The sequence below is a fragment of the Sinocyclocheilus anshuiensis genome, unplaced genomic scaffold (genome assembly GCF_001515605.1).
Source record: "Sinocyclocheilus anshuiensis isolate Anshui unplaced genomic scaffold, SAMN03320099.WGS_v1.1 scaffold324, whole genome shotgun sequence".
Lineage (NCBI taxonomy): Eukaryota > Metazoa > Chordata > Actinopteri > Cypriniformes > Cyprinidae > Sinocyclocheilus > Sinocyclocheilus anshuiensis.
In genome coordinates, this window is record NW_015554081.1 from 444894 (window position 1) to 461786 (window position 16893).

Sequence of the window (16893 nt, forward strand, 5' to 3'; positions counted from 1 at the left end):
TTTAAACTTTATATTCATCAAAGAATCCTGAAAAATAAAATGTCACACTTTCCACAAAAAATATCAATGATATGTGAATGATTTCTGAAGGATCATGTGACACTTAAGACTTGAGTAATGATGCTGAAAATTCAGCTTTGCATCACAGAAATAAATTACATTTTAACATATATTGCAAGAGAAAGCAGTTGTTTCGAATGGTGGTAATATTTCACAATTTCACTGTTTTTACTGTATTTTTGATTAAATAATTGCAGCCTTGGTTAAGAGAAGAGCCTTAAAAACTCTCACCCTCAAGTGGCTTATTGCTTTAATAAAACAGCAACTGTAATATAAGCCACTAATATTAAATGAAGTCAAATGTATTCATATTAATAATAATTAGAATAAAAAAAATTGTAGTAATATTTATAATTATTTAATTAGTTTTGTAAAGCATCTTTGAGTACCTTGAAATGCACTCTATGAATAAAGTTGTATTATTTTTGTCATTAGTCATATTATTATTAATATGGTTTATTAGTGTAGGATATTTGTAGTTTCCATGCAATGTAGCAACTTAATAAAAATTATTAAATGCATTACTTTTTAATAATATTCTTTATTAAGTAATTTCTTTTTTAAATTAAATTTCCATCATACAGTAGGTGTTTATCAGCTTTCTAACAGCTTTATTGAGAGTCAGAACTATTTTATGTGTTTTATACAGTGTGACAAAGGGGTTTTTGTTATCAAGACAATTTTATAATTAGTTTTCTTGCAACATTCTCAACCTGTCTAAAATAATGTACTTTGAGTGTGCAGTTGAAATTTGTGAACTGGGATTCATCCTAGTAGCTGTTTTGTATTCTGCACTTCCCGTTTGACTTATATGGACAAAACGAATTAAAGCAACACAAATGTCTCTTTTTAGGTCTTTCTAGGTCAAAACTCCTCCGTTTCCTTTGCATCCCACACGTGGAGCACAATGCATTTCGCTCGTTTGAAGTGTCAGAATATCCTCAGCGGGATTCAGATGCTGCTTTCTCACCAGAATAGTCTTCTTTTACCATGTGATATTGTCATTATTTAAAGTATCCAGCTGCGGTGGGTTGAAACGTGTCGTCTTTTGTCACTACGCACTGTTGAAGTTTGCAAAAGCGAAAAAAAATAAGTGTCAAACAAAAGAAAAAAGACGCTTCAAGTAGAACTGTAAGCAGTGGAAGACACTGTGAAGAAATTACTTCAGTGGCCCTTTGTTTTCAAAAACATACTTAAAGCTGAAGCACAGACAAATGCGCCTTCGTTTCTTCTGCTTTACTTTCACGTCTTGTTCCTAAAACTTTATAAAAAAGCAAAATATTAACTTTAGGGTTTTTGTATTCATGCAGGAGTCGTGTGGATTTGTATCTGTTTTTTTGAGATGTAGCTCTGAAGTTGTTCCGTCCCCTGCGTGTCTCAGTTCAGGTCCCGGGTCCGGCTCCGAATCTGCAGGTGGTCTCTGTCAGCACTGCCTCAGTCACGCTGAGCTGGGAGAGACCCAGCACTGGAAACGGCGAGATCCAGACCTACAAACTCTTCTACAGCGAGAAGGGACAAGACTCGGAGCAGGTGAGGACCCATGAAAGCTGGAAATCAAGCTGTAGTTTAGAAGCATTTAGAAAGCTTGATTATTATATCACAGCCAGAAGCTCCTTAACATATGATCACCCAGGTTTACAGCGACTTGGCCTAACCTGATGAATGGCAGACTAACACAGAAGTACCATGATGCTATCATAGTCAAGTCAAGTCAAGTCACCTTTATTTATATAGCGCTTTTAACAATACAGATTGTGTCAAAGCAACTGAACATTAAAACATGGTATTAAATTAGTTTTTGGGAGATTTTCTTTTATAATATACCTTTTTACATATATTTTTGTACATTTACAATGGCAATATTTTGGCAATATATATATTTTTTAATTACTATTATACCTTTTTTTTTTTTTTTACATATTTACATATATTTTTGTAGATATACATCTTTTTTTACTTTTTTTTTTTTACTATGGTAAAACCATTTTTTTACATGTATTTTGTGCATGTGTTGTGATCATGCCCTGTTTTGGGCATCAGTTTTTTGCACATTTACTGTTGTAATACCATGTTTTAGTTTTTTTCTCAATATAGCTTTACATATTTACTTTTGTAATACCATGGGTTTTTAACATATTTGTTTGCCATTTACTATGGTAAAACCTTTTTTTTTTTTAAACAAATATTTTGTGCCCATTTACTATGATTTTATCCTGTTTTTTATGTCGTTTTTTTGGACATTCACTATTATAATGCCATGTTTTATATATTTTCAGTGTGCATTTACTGTGATTTTACCCTGTAATACCATGTTTTTGGCACACTTGTTGGACATGTATGTTTGTTGTTTGTTTTTGTGCATCATATTATAATAATACCGCACTGGATTACCATAAATATGCTATGATATATGAATATGGTATTCATTCAGTAGCAAAGTTACTTATCATGATAGCACCACAGCATTTTTATGTAAAGGGTTAGGGTTAGCAAAAATCGGGTCAGTTACAAAGAAGTCTTAAAGAGACAGTAGCAGAAACAAGAGAGAGGGTGGAAAATAGTCGTAAAAATTGTGCTTGTTTTTATGTTGACTTTAAATGCTACAGTAAAAGCAGTGCAGGTAACTGATGTTTGTGTTTTTTCTGCAGGACATGGACGTCACGGGTCTGTCCTACACTGTGACGGGCCTCAAGAAGTTTACAGAGTACAGTTTCAGGGTTGTGGCGTACAACAAACACGGCCCCGGCGTCTCCACTGAGGATGTTGTGGTCCGAACGCTGTCTGACGGTGAGCCTTCATGAAGTCTGACGCTTAGACGTGTTACTTTGAACCTCCTGACTTAATTTTCCTTCACTGCCGGTTTGATTTTCTCTCTCTGCCTTGACTTGGACTTCAAATAGCACTTAAAAGTGCCTCCGTTTAGATGAAGATTTGGCATTCACACAGATTTGTCAGTGATTTGATCTTAGTATGCATGAGCATGTTTTTGAGTCAGTGTTGTCACAAGACTCGTTTAAGTGACATGCTAACATGTTCACTTTAGTTCAGTCTTAAAGAAAAATAATTAGCATACAGGAAGGCAAATGTCTTTCATTGGTTCAGTATAGCGGTTGGGTTTTGTGGCTTTCTTGACTATGAAACGACACAGAAAACAAGTGCATCTGTTTTCTCAGATATGTGAAGCCGGATATGGACAAAATATCAACTTTTCAGTTAATCTGATTCAGATTTATTTGATTCATTATTCGAGTACCGCGCCTCTCTACACTAGTCCTCAGACCACTCATGGAAAAATGAATGTTAGAAATTACAATGCTCAAAGTGGTGACTGAATATAGTTTATTCAAGACTTGAAAAGATCTTGAAATTTGTTTATTTATATAATTTATTTATGCTTTTAATTATTTATTTAACTAATATGTATGTATTTATTATTTTATTGATAAATATATACAATAATTATTATATTATAAATAATAATAATAATTATTGTTTCATTAGTATTTTCATATGATTAAGATTTGATTAATTATCTGAATACAGCTCCTCTGCAGACCATTTCTACAGAAGTGTGAATAAAATGTATCTAAAAAATGTATTTATTGAATTCATTTTAAATTAAATAAATTAACTAAAATGTAATTTATTATAAATTAAAGTAAAATCTGTCTTTTATATAAATAAAAATATTTATTTATAGTATTTTATTTATGTTATAATGTTATACTTTGATATGTATAAAAACGTCAAAATATATATTTTTTAGTGTTTTGAAATGGTATTTTTTAGAGACTTTTCAGCATCGGATTAATTATAAATATATGAACATGTTGATATATTCTCTCACCATTTTCTTTACAATTAATCGCTGTGTCAAAATAATATTTATTTATTTATGTGATTCTCTAATATGCATAATAATTAAAATGGGGAGTTTTTTAGTTTAAATTATTTTTTTTAAATAGAGATTTTCGCAATTGGATGAATTATACTTGTATCAGAAATACAAAATGTTTGCTCGCCATTATTTTTATTTTTTTTCCAATTTATCGCTGCGTTCAAAGTCACATGTGAAATCAATTTGGTGAAGAACTAACTTCATGCTTCAGTAAGACGCAATAAAGTTAATTTTAATGCAAAATGAGGGCAACATAATTACGCTTCCTGACTTTTGTGAAAGTGAGACTATGATGCCTTAAAATGTTGTCTATGTACGGAGCTGGCCATATTTTGACTTTCTCATGCTCTGGTCTCTGTGGGACGTGAGCGAGACGTCCTGTCACAGAAAGACCTCCGGGAAGACGGCGAGCGCATGACAGGTGGTGTTGTAATCATACACGCTCACTCCGCAGCGGAAAGCACACAAGTGTAAATAATATAATGAAGTGTTTTATTAAAGCGAGACGTTGACGCTGGCACATGCACAAACACACATAAACAACGGCTGCTACTGTCTCCGCCGCGAGCGTAATCCTCCAGCGCTCATTTAAAGGACAAGAGACGGAACAAAAAGCAGAATGAAGGTGTAAAAAAACGACAGCCGCATCCAAAAATAAACATCCGTCACGAGTCTTTGAATGTGGGTCTCGGTGGATAAAGCAATTATTTGAGTGGAGTTCTCAATAATAAATCTGTTGTTTGTTTCAGTGCCGAGCGCTCCGCCGCAGAACCTCACTCTGGAGGTCCTGAACTCAACGGTAAGATCCTCTTTTATTAGTCGAGTGCTCTGCTGATGAATGTTTTCGTGTTGTAGTGATTAAAGATCTGGGTACATCAGCCACTGTGGGCTTTGAACCTTCATCACCATCAACCTATCACCAGTTTGGCCTTGATGAAGACACCTCAGGCCAGGAAAATAAGCCCAACAGTAGCTTAAATACTACAATTACTAAACTCATTGATGTTACTGGAAAACCATAGAGGAAAAATATGGAAACCGTATAGGAAGCATTCAGAATTTTTCTGTCATTTCTGACTAACTGTATGTGAAACAATCTCGTGGAGAAATCAACTGATGTAACTAATAAACAAATGTAGCTTAGTTTTTATATTTATAACATATAGCCTAGTTAAGCAACATGACTGAGAGTGAAGTTTTCCCTGAAACCACGATAGCAGATTTGACATTGATTTTATACAAGAGTTCAAACGAGTAGTCAAGTCACCTTTATTTATATAGCGCTTTTAACGATACAGATTGTCAAAGTGGCTTTACAGTATTAAATAGGAAAATAGTGTGTCAATAATGCAAAAGGACAATAGTAAACAGCTCAGTTCAGTTCAAAAGTAGTTAATATAGGCTACGGTACAAAATTGTCAATGTTGACTCTTCTTGCTCGATTTGGTTAACGAAAATAGTTCCAAACAAGGAACTATTAGAATATGGAGTAATTAGAATACGGGAGAAATTTTGCTTCATTGTCATAAAAAATGACAACACACTGCAAACCCTATCTTATAGGGTTCCCAATGGTCCCAAAAGTAGCTAGAAGACCAATTTTTCCTTGTGCAAAATGTAATATCTTAATTCTTCTAATTTTGGGGTGAAATATGACTCGGACATGTTCTTGACAGTTCTTGCGAGGTTCATCCAATCAGTGACATTTTGGCCACGATACGTTTCTGTAAGAGCCTGTAATAAGTTACTTTAAGTCTGTTAAAATTAATAATTACTCATTAGTCACTTCCCGAAACAGAAGTTAAAGATTAATTATCGGAACCGGCCAAATGCAGAGAGTTTGTATGCTTTCATGTGCATGCTTGCCACCGTCAGGACTGTAATTTAGATGAGGCATCTGGCAGTCAGAGCTGATCCTGGATCATCTCCTGTTTCATGAAGCATACTTGGGTTTTTTCTTCATTCATTATTGCGTAGCCTGAAGGCTTTGCTCCGCTCAGCTGTCTTTCTGAAATGAACTCATGACGCATGACAGCATTGGCTCTGACAGCTCTCTGGCTGACACACTCTTTGCAGGCGCACCTGAAGAACTGCAGACCTCTAGACGTTTATAGAATGCGCTCCGCTGCTTAATTAAAATCCACTAACTTTTGAGACTCGACTCTCGCTGAGATGGCTTTGCTCTGGTTCTAAGCTCAGCGTGTGTCCTGTTTTACGCCCCAGAGCATCATGGTCCGATGGCAGCTGCCTCCCCCTGGTACCCTGAACGGAGAGCTGACGGGGTATAAATTACGCTACCGGAAAGGACTCAGGAGAGCAGACACAATAGAGATCTCAACCACACAGCTCTTTCAGCTCATTGACGGTACGACAAACCCCCATCCCTACAGAACACGCTTTTAGTTTCATTTTTGTACTAGTGTAGTTTTTATTCATAGTTGAATTAGTTCATTTTCATTATTTTAATTTTAGTAATTTTATGTGCTTTTGCATTTTTATTTTTTGTTTAAAAATATTTCTATATGGCTTTAATTTCTTATTTATTTCATTTTGTTTGTTTATTTATTTGCCAGTGCAACATTTCTAATTTTCGTTTAAGTTGTTTACATTTAGATATTTATATTTTATTTCAGCTTTTAGTATTTTTATGTGCTTTTGTCATTTTTATTCCTTTTTTTTTAATGTTAGAGCTGCAGCTTATTTTTATTTCTGTTAACATTTCTAATTGTAATTTTATAACATTTCAGAATTTAGATTTTTCATCTGATATTCATATTTTATTTCATTTCAGCGTTTAGTTTTTGTTGTTTTATACATTATTGTTTTTTATTATTTTTATGTTATTATTTTATTATTTCTAAATAGCTTTTTTTAATTTGTAGCTAATAGCTGATTTTATTTCAGTTTTAAAAACTTCGAACTGCAACTTAAACTTGTTTTTATTTCAGTTAGTTGCCAAGACACCATTTCTTATTTTCGTTTAAGTTTTTAAACTTAGATTTTCATGTAATATTTATATTTTATTTCAGCTTTATTTAGTGATTTGTATTTGCTTTTGTCATTTTTATTATTTTTTTATATTTCTATATAGCTTCAATACATTTACTTCCCAGTTCAAGTAATCTTAGAACTGCAACTTAAACTGCAAAATTTCATTTCTTTTTAAAACATTTATTTTTCCCATGTAATATTTATATTTTATTTCATTTCAGATTTATTTAATCATTCGTATGTGCTTTTGTAATTGTTATAATTTTATTATATTTCTATGTATATTTTAATGACGATTTTGGTTTTAAAAACGTTTTTTTTTTTTAATTATTTAACTTATTTAAAAAATATTTTTCATCTAATATTTGTTTTTTATTTCAATAACTAAAAAAACACTATTTTCAATTGTTTTAGTTAATGATAACAACACTTCTACCAAATAAAATAATGAATTAATGGTGACAAAAATCTTACTGGATTTACTGGAAGGGACTCAAGTCAAATCTAGCATATCTTTTACTTGAATCAGTGAGAAACCACTAAGAAATGGGCAAAAACCCATTTTTACTCAGGAAATGTAAAAAAAAAAAAAAAAGCATCATAAATCTTAAGAATAGTGCTTAGGTTGCTGAGTCTAGAGAACTGCCACTTATGTAACACATAGTTTGTGTATTTAATTCACCGACTCGTGACATGGATGCTGGTTTTGTTGTCTTTAAGGTCTGGAGAAGGGAAAGGTTTACACCGTGAGAGTGTCGGCCTCCACCGTGAACGGAACCGGCCCGACAACCGAGTGGATCGCAGCCGAAACCTTCGAGAACGACCTGGACGGTAAACAAACACGCCGCTTTTCCTCCTTCACTTTGACTTTCTTCCCTGGAGCTTCCTGCTGGTGTAATTCTCTGTGTGTGTCAGGTGTGTTTGTTCGGGATGTGAAGAACTTTATTTCTCACGGATCAAATGGCAGACTTCATCAATACTGAAAGAGCCGCTGCATAATTCACTCGTCCTTCCACTGGAGGAGTCTGTTAAACGCTCTTCTGGTGTGAGACGGAGAGGGGAATCCTGGGAAAATGGCATTTGTTTAATGCACTTCTATTGTTAAATGAAAAGCCTTTGAATTATTTGGATTAATGTGTCCGTTTAAAGACTCCGAATGCCATAAGAAGAAAACTTTACACTGGCGCATGGCTGCTGAGTCGGTTACAGTAAATTCAATTGATTTCAGGCTTGAGAAAGCGCTGATGTGATTACTCGTGACATCGGGCTCAGATAATCGTGTCTGAGCTGTTAGGTTACTGCCACAGCTCTTGTGTTAGATCTGTGTGGAAGAAGTGAAAAGATCCACCACTTTCATGTTCTGCCCATTTCCACTGTTAGCGTAAAAGAATGGATATAAGGAACATTTTGGGTCATTCACTTTAATCGTGTCTGAGCTGTTAGGTTACTGCCACAGCTGTTGTGTTAGATCTGTGTGGAAGAAGTGAAAAGATCCACCACTTTCATGTTCTGCCCGTTTCCACTGTTAGCGTAAAAGAATGGATATAAGGAACATTTTGGGTCATTCACTTAACCCCAAAATCAAAGAGAAAAAATATCACATTAAATAAATATATTAAATAGTTTTAAAATATGTTGCATAGTAAAATATTATGTATATTAGCAAAATAAATATTTTCAGGCAGTTATGGCCATTTTTTGGGCCATTCATTCATTCATTTATTTATTTAGTCAAGAGCATTCTGAGAACATTAATTTCACCACAAAATAAAGAGAAAAATTATAGTAAATTATAATTTGTATGAAAATATTAAGTCCATTTTGAGGACCATTACAGCCTTTTCTGGGCCATTATTTTTTTTACGAGCATTTTTTGCTTTTTGTCAAGAACATTCTGGGTCATTAATTTCAACCCAAAATGAAGAAGAAAATAATAATAAATTATATTTTGCATTAAAAAAATGTCTATTTTAGGGCGTTTTTTTTGTATTTTGTCAAGAACATTCTGGGTCATTCATTTCAACTCAAAATGATGAGGAAAATAATAATAAATTATATATATATATATATATGTATGGCCATTTTAACAGTTAAGCACAAATAAATACAATTAAGCACATACTGCCCATAATTTTGTTACTGTAATAGGAAAAAATGTTGATTCATCATTTAAGTGCAGTTGTTTTTATTATACATCATGGTATTATTTATTGCATTCATTATATTTATTGATTATTTAAATAAATAGTGTGAGTTGCATGTGATCATCAGAATTTAAGGGGGATTTAATTTAATCTAGAATTTAATGTGTTCAGTTATCATTAAAATACTATCACAATGAAAATAAGCATTATGGTCAAAAATCGATTTTGTTTTTGTTATATAAATTATAATTTATTATTACTATTATGAGGACCCAGACATTTCCTTTTGAGATTCAGCCAGTAATTGAAAGTAATATTTCTGTGTTGAAGGAAGCTGCTGGTTTGTTGCGAGAGGAACATTTCTTATGTGTTTTTCCCTTCCATCCTCATCAAAGAGCAGCAGGAACTCTGAAATTAAGGGAACAAACAGACACGGAGGCATTTCGGCTGATTTAGACGGCTGAGTTGGATTAATAGCTTGTATTTTCAGTGACAATTGGACCCCGGCACTGTGTGTTTGTGTGTGTGTGTGTGTGCGCGCGCGCTCAAACCCTCTTTGGGCTCATTTCCATCTGCTAAAATGGGAGAAGCTCTGTGACAGCCAGACCAAAGCATCTCTCTCAAGCGCTAATGCCTCCGCTTCATCCGCTCCTACTTGAATTAGCCCCACAAATAGGCCAGTGTTTGAAATAATGAGTCAATTTAATGACTCTAAATCCAAAAGGTTTTGTCGGAAATTAGCAGCGTTGCCTTATAAATCAGAGCAGACATTAGAACCGGCCGCTAAGATAAATTCAAATTGCGATTCACTAATAAAACGAAGCTGTCTGTGGATCCGTTTACACAAGTTTTGCTTTTAAGCTTGGCCAAAACAAATACGAATGGATTTCTCTGCTCCTACAGCAGTCAGCTCAATATACGCTAATGAATTTGTGCTTAACAGCTGCTGTTTAGCTCAGCGCTACACCCGACCTCAGCTCCAATGCTGTAAACAATTCATTTCATGCTTGATTGTGAAATTGTTTTCTGACAGTCCTCTCAGTGTGTTTGTGCTTGAAAGAGAACATTGATTGATGTCATTTCAGCAGTAATAGTCTCTATTGCAGGTTTGTCTGCTACACTATCAATTTTGTCTGCATACTTTCAATTTCATTCTTAAGTGTTATTTGTGGTTTTAAATATATTAAAATAAAAATATCTGAATACATATGAATGAATGATGCATTTACATAGCACTTTATTGTGTATTGTTGTACACCCAATGCGCTTAACAATCATATGAAAGTTGAATAATATTTAAAAAAAAATATATATATAAATATATTTGTTCATTTTAATAAAATATTGAACTTGTTTTTTTTATTATTATTAAAAAAACAACCAGTATATATATATATATATATATTAATTCATTATTATAAATATATATTTTTTTTAATTATTGTTTAACTTTTTTTATTTAAAATATCAAATCATATAAAATGTGAAAATTGTCAAAGATGAGCATGTTCTAGCTTGTGTGTGTTACAGAGTCTCAGGTTCCAGGAGTGCCGAGTTCTCTTCATGTTCGTCCGCTGGTGAACCGAATCGTGGTGAGCTGGACTCCTCCAGAAAACCAGGACGTTTTAGTGCGAGGTTATAAAATCGGATACGGAATCGGCAGCCCTCACGCCCACACAGTCACTCTGGATTACAAGCAGCGTTTCTACAGCATCGATAACCTCGGTGTGTGTAACGCCACAAACAGTCAGTCTGATGCTGACATTAGGTGTGTTTACAGACGCTTTTAGACTGTTTATCATGTTTTCCACTCCAGATCCCAGTTCCCATTACGTCATCACCCTCAAGGCGTTCAACAACATGGGCGAAGGCATTCCCATCTACAACAGCGCCACGACGAGACCTCAATCCGGTGAGACTCTCAAACACACTGACTGTACCATAGTTTGAGGTTTTTATTGTGCCAGCTTTCGCATGTCCATTCAGACAGGATCAGAAGACAAAAATACACACTTCATGTTATTTTGAAGCATATTTGTGACCCTGAAGCACAAAAGCAGTCTTAAGTAGCACGAGTATATTTGTAGCAATAGCCAACAATACATTGTATGGGTCAAAATTATCCTTTTTTTTTTTATACCAAAAATCATTAGGATATTAAGTAAAGATCATGTTCCATGAAGATATTTTGTACATTTCCTACTGTAAATATATCAAAACGTAATTTTTGATTAGTAATATGCATTGCTAAGAACTTAATTTGGACAACTTGAAAGATGATTTTCTCAATATTTTGATTTTTTTGCACCCTCAGATTCCAGATTTTCAAATAGTTGTATCTCAGCCAAATATTGTCCTATCATAACAAACCATACATACATCAATGGAAAGCTTATTTATTCTGATTTCAGATGATGCATAAACTTCAATTTCAAAAAATCGACCCTTATGACTGGTTTTGTGGTCCGTTTTCACATGCTTAACTGTGTCTCTCTTATATCTAGCATCAGACATCTAGCATATTTGCGTTTTTGCACCAGAAACGAAGCGTGGTGTAAATCTGTAACGCTTCAGGCTCTAGAAGTCAGTCAGACGTTGTTTTGTAGTGAAGAGAAACTACAATCTCTTCCTCGCTCGTGTGTGTGCGTGTTAAATGTGAGGTGACAGATACCGCGCATCCGTCTGCCCCCCTCAGTTCTGGGACGCACATCCAAACCTACAGGTGTGATGTGCGCTCACGTCTCTTTCATTGGCTTTACGTCAGATGTCTCAGACAGCCGAACGCCGCTGTTAGAGGTTTCCAGACCCCCTGCCGTCCTGTCAGGTCGAGATTCACATCAGATCCCACTCTGTTAGGCTTCACATAACTTTTCTCGAGTTTCCTAAGCTAGAGCACAAAATGACCCAGAAATGAGTTGAGGATGAACGTTAGCTTGTTTGCTACAATCATTTATAGCTGTTTTCTGCTGAGCCTGCGTTTTCTGTTGTTGCTGTTGACGACAACAAAATCAGTGGATATTTTCACAGAAAAATCAATAGCAATTCCAGGTGTATCTTAATTAAATGTTCAAAGCTCTATTGATCAGCAACATGCTGTTAATTACAGGATCGTTTGGATTTGCCTCTCTTAAATGAGCAGAAAAAACACTGTAATAGGACAGATAATTATTATTATAGTTTTAAAATTAGTATTATTATCATTACTATCATTAAATACTATTATAAAACGTACTATTATTCTTTTTTTATATATATAACAGTAGAATAGTATTATTGCAATAGTAATATATTTTAATATTTTATCTTTTTTATATTTATATAAATCAAATAACGTAAAAATACTTTGAATAATAATGATTATTATTATTATTATTAAATATTGATATAATAATTATTTTTAAATTCTATTATATGTATATTTTTATTAAAGTTATTATTAATATCATTACTTTTATAAATACTACTATTATTCATTTTTTTCTTTTACAGTAAAATAATATTGCAATAGTAATATATTTTTATATTTTATCTTTTTTGTATTTTTATAAATCAAATAAAGTAAAAAATATTTTGAATAATTATTATTATTGAACACTGTTATATTTCTTTTTAAATACTATTATAAATATTATTTTTATTATTTTACAGTATAGTAGTATTATTGTGATAGTATCTTTTGTTATTTTTCTTGTATTTTAATATTGTTATATTTTGAATAATAATAATAATAGTTATTATTATTATTATTATTACTGTTCAACACGCTTAAAAGGATGATTTAGCCAACATGTACCACACATCACTGTGTGTACTTGATTTTTGTCTTTTTAAAATCTGAGAAATGAGTTGAAATTATTTTCTGTGGTAATTGTTGCAGATATTGACCTTGTATTATTTCTTGTAATTTTCAGTGAGTATTTTTCTGTATGTCTTTAAATGCTGCAACATAATCCAAGACTTGTAATAGAAATTGTCCATTTGACACCAATTGTAATCAATGTTTTTGCATATCTACTGTTTTAAATTAAATATGGAGCTTTTTAATTCTAATAATATCTCTCTTTCTCTTTTTCATTCATTTTTCCTCTCACTCGTCCACCACTGAACCATTAATCCATTTTATGTTGTCTAACCCTGATCAATCCTTCCATATTTTTAAAACCCATGTGATTTTGTTTTTTGTTTTTTTATTTTGTTCTCCATTTATTTACGCTGCTGTCAGACCCCATAGACCCTGATATTGATTTTTATGAACTCTTTAATAACCCATACACCCCAGCACCCGACCCCACACCCATGCTGCCCCCGGTGGGCGTTCAGGCCACCGTCCTCAGCCACGACACAGTCAAAAAGCATCTTATTTGCATTTTAACATGATTTTGGGACAGATTGCTATAGCAAAGCTTTTAGTAATAGCCTTTTTACAGTATTTGCTTGTATTCTCTGCCTTTAATGTGATTTGTAGTACCCAGCTCTGCTCCGAAAGATGTGACTGTGATCAGTAAAGAGGGAAATCCTCGAATCATCAACATCAACTGGCAGCCTCCGACTGAAGCCAATGGCAAAATCACAGGTACCCCAAAACCATGTCCCGGTCATATTACACCACAAAATATGAATTGAAGATAATCAACTAGAAGATCATTTTGCATTGTGACATTATTTGCATGACATGAAACAAATTTTAGACTGACATGACATGCCTGATTTACATTATGGATGCCGATGACAGGATTTACAGAACCAGTCGTGCATCCAAACAGAAAAGGATGATTTTCAGACGTGGAATAAATCTCTGTCTCTCAGGGTACATCATCTACTACAGCACCGATGTGAACGCCGAGGTCCATGATTGGGTGGTGGAGCCCGTGGTGGGAAACAGACTGACCCATCAGATAGTCAAAGTCAGCTGGGCCGACAACTCGCTCGCCAAGAACCAGAAGATCACCGACTCTAGATATTACACCATCCGCTGGAAGACCAACATCCCCGCCAACACCAAATACAAGGTATCCACCGTCTCTTTGGAGTCATATTTGTGACCCTGGAGCACAAAAGCAGTCTTAAGTCGCTGGGGTATATTTGTAGCAATAGCCAACAATACATTCTTTTATGCCAAAAATCATTAGGATATTAAGTAAAGATTAAGATATTTTGTAAATTTCATGCCATAAATATATCAAAACTTAATTTTTGATTAGTAATATGCATTGCTAAGGACTTCATTTGGACAACTTTTTGGACAACTTTAAAGGCAATTTTCTCAGTATTTAGATTATTTTGCACCCTCAGATTCCAGATTTTCAGATCTCGGCCAAATATTGTCCTGTCCTGACAAACCATACATCAATGGAAAACTGTTTTATTCAGCTTTCAGATGATGTATAAATCTCAATTTCAAAAAATTACCCTTATGACTGGTTTTGTGGTCCAAGGTCACAACATACTACTTCAAGATCCAGGCGAGAAACTCCAAAGGCATGGGACCCATGTCAGACGTGGCGCAGTTCCGCACCCCGAAAGGTAAAGCCCCAGCCTTGTTTAGACTCGCCTATTAAAACTTAACTGATGCTCATTTATTCATTCTGTTTGTCTTTGTTTCCAGCTGAGCCATCAGACAAAATGTCAAGTGATCAAGGTAATTAAACACGTTTCTAATGCAGAAGGAAATTAAAGACACACGACATTGTTTTAAATGCATTAATAATTTTGACTAATTATGCCAATATGATTTATAATATTATTATACATATTATTAATACATAATTAAATAATATCACATAAGATATGTAAAATATTATTTTAGATGTTTAGAAGTTTAATGGTCAAAACAGTTACCAGCCATTAAAACATAACACTAAAAATTAAATTTATATTAAATGTATTTTTTTAATAAAATTTAAATTTAATTTAATTTATTTGAATTTCAAGTTAAATATATACTTGCATAAAGAATTTTTATATTTATTTATATTTCATTTATGCATTCTATGCATTTAGTTAACATTGAGTTTTATGTATTTATACATTTTTTTATCATTAAATAAAAAGTGTGTATACATATGTGACCCTGGAGCACAAAAGCAGTCTTAAGTCGCTGGGGTATATTTGTAGCAATAGCCAACAATACATTGTATGGGTCAAAATTATTGATTTTTCTTTTATGCCAAAAATCATTAGGATATTAAGTAAAGATTAAGATATTTTGTAAATTTCATGCCATAAATATATCAAAACTTAATTTTTGATTAGTAATATGCATTGCTAAGGACTTCATTTGGACAACTTTTTGGACAACTTTAAAGGCAATTTTCTCAGTATTTAGATTATTTTGCACCCTCAGATTCCAGATTTTCAGATCTCGGCCAAATATTGTCCTGTCCTGACAAACCATACATCAATGGAAAACTGTTTTATTCAGCTTTCAGATGATGTATAAATCTCAATTTCAAAAAATTACCCTTATGACTGGTTTTGTGGTCCAAGGTCACATTTCATAACATTGGTTTATTTAGTGTTCAAAACAGCTTTATTTCATCACTTAAACTGATGTTCTAAAGAGGACTGTAGCAGTAACTAAAACTAAAATCATACAATTTTATTTGCTTGAAATAAAATAAATGTTAATCAAAGTAAAATGGAGAAAAAAAATGAAACTTATTTCAGCCAGTTGCCAAGACAACCTTTGTCATTTTCATTTAATTTGCTAAAATAACTAAAACTGAAATAAAATTATATTAAATAAAATAAATATATAAACAGTTAAAACAAAATACAAAAACACAAGGAAATTACTAAAACTTTGAGATGATTTCAAAATAAAAACTAATTCAAAAACTTTGTCAAAACTATAATAGTAGCTCAATTATACTAAAATAACACTGATTCTGAAGAGAGTATTTCAGTTCACTATAGTTTTTTTTCCCCGTGCTTGGAGCGCCCTCTAGTGTTCACTTGCTCAGAATGCATTAAATACCTGTTTGGAATGGAATACTAGTGTACTGCTTACTGCATACTACATAGTATATACTATATATTTTTAATAGTCATATGTGTTACAATATGCGGTGATCAACTTTTTTTAATGTGTTTGTCTGTTGCTTGTTTTGTAAGATGGCAAACACCACGTCTCTGTTCCATACGGTAACGGCTCTGAAGCCCAACACGCTTTATGAGTTCTCCGTTATGGTGACCAAGAGCCGCAGGAGCAGTACATGGAGTATGACGGCCCACGGGACCACCTTTGAGTCCAGTAAGATCACACACACTCACAGCATTTTACTATTATACAGAAATAAATGATATTTTTACTATAATATTTTCTCTTTCATGAAAACAACTTAACTCATTTAATCTAGTTTTATCTCATTAAACATGCATGCACCAGTTTTTCAACACAGGTTCCCAATTATGTTATGACTCTTGCATATTATATAATATGTATTTCATCATTTCTTATAATTTGTGTGTAGATGTTGATAAAACATGGGTTTTCTCTACATTTTTGTTGTTGTTTGCTTATATCATCAAAAATTCATGCGATGAAGTACATGAAATTCAAAAACAGATGTGTAAATTTTAGGATGCATGCAAAATTTGTGCATATTTAATTAATGCCTTATTTGCATTTTTATTGGTTTTTCAGTACAAATGAGATTCAACATTTTCTCGACCCTCATCAACAAATCCCTTTAGTTACATCCATTCATTTCTATAAGAGCTGAAAATTGAAAAATTGAATTATATATATATATATATATATATATATATGTATATATACATTTAATAAAATTAATAATA

The 16893-nt window shown here is 33.1% G+C and overlaps 1 protein-coding gene across 1 annotated transcript in view; it reads left to right on the plus strand.

Annotated features, from left to right (window-relative positions):
• Window positions 1-16893, plus strand: part of neo1b (neogenin 1b) — a 160674-nt gene that overhangs the window by 133435 nt on the left and 10346 nt on the right. The window contains exons 10-21 of the mRNA XM_016461140.1: window positions 1442-1590; window positions 2709-2847; window positions 4708-4757; window positions 6182-6323; window positions 7670-7780; window positions 10624-10818; window positions 10910-11005; window positions 13316-13456; window positions 13559-13666; window positions 13900-14006; window positions 14529-14616; window positions 14699-14731. Of these exons, the coding sequence (XP_016316626.1) occupies window positions 1442-1590; window positions 2709-2847; window positions 4708-4757; window positions 6182-6323; window positions 7670-7780; window positions 10624-10818; window positions 10910-11005; window positions 13316-13456; window positions 13559-13666; window positions 13900-14006; window positions 14529-14616; window positions 14699-14731 (1359 nt within the window). The remainder of the gene's footprint in view (window positions 1-1441; window positions 1591-2708; window positions 2848-4707; window positions 4758-6181; window positions 6324-7669; window positions 7781-10623; window positions 10819-10909; window positions 11006-13315; window positions 13457-13558; window positions 13667-13899; window positions 14007-14528; window positions 14617-14698; window positions 14732-16893) is intronic.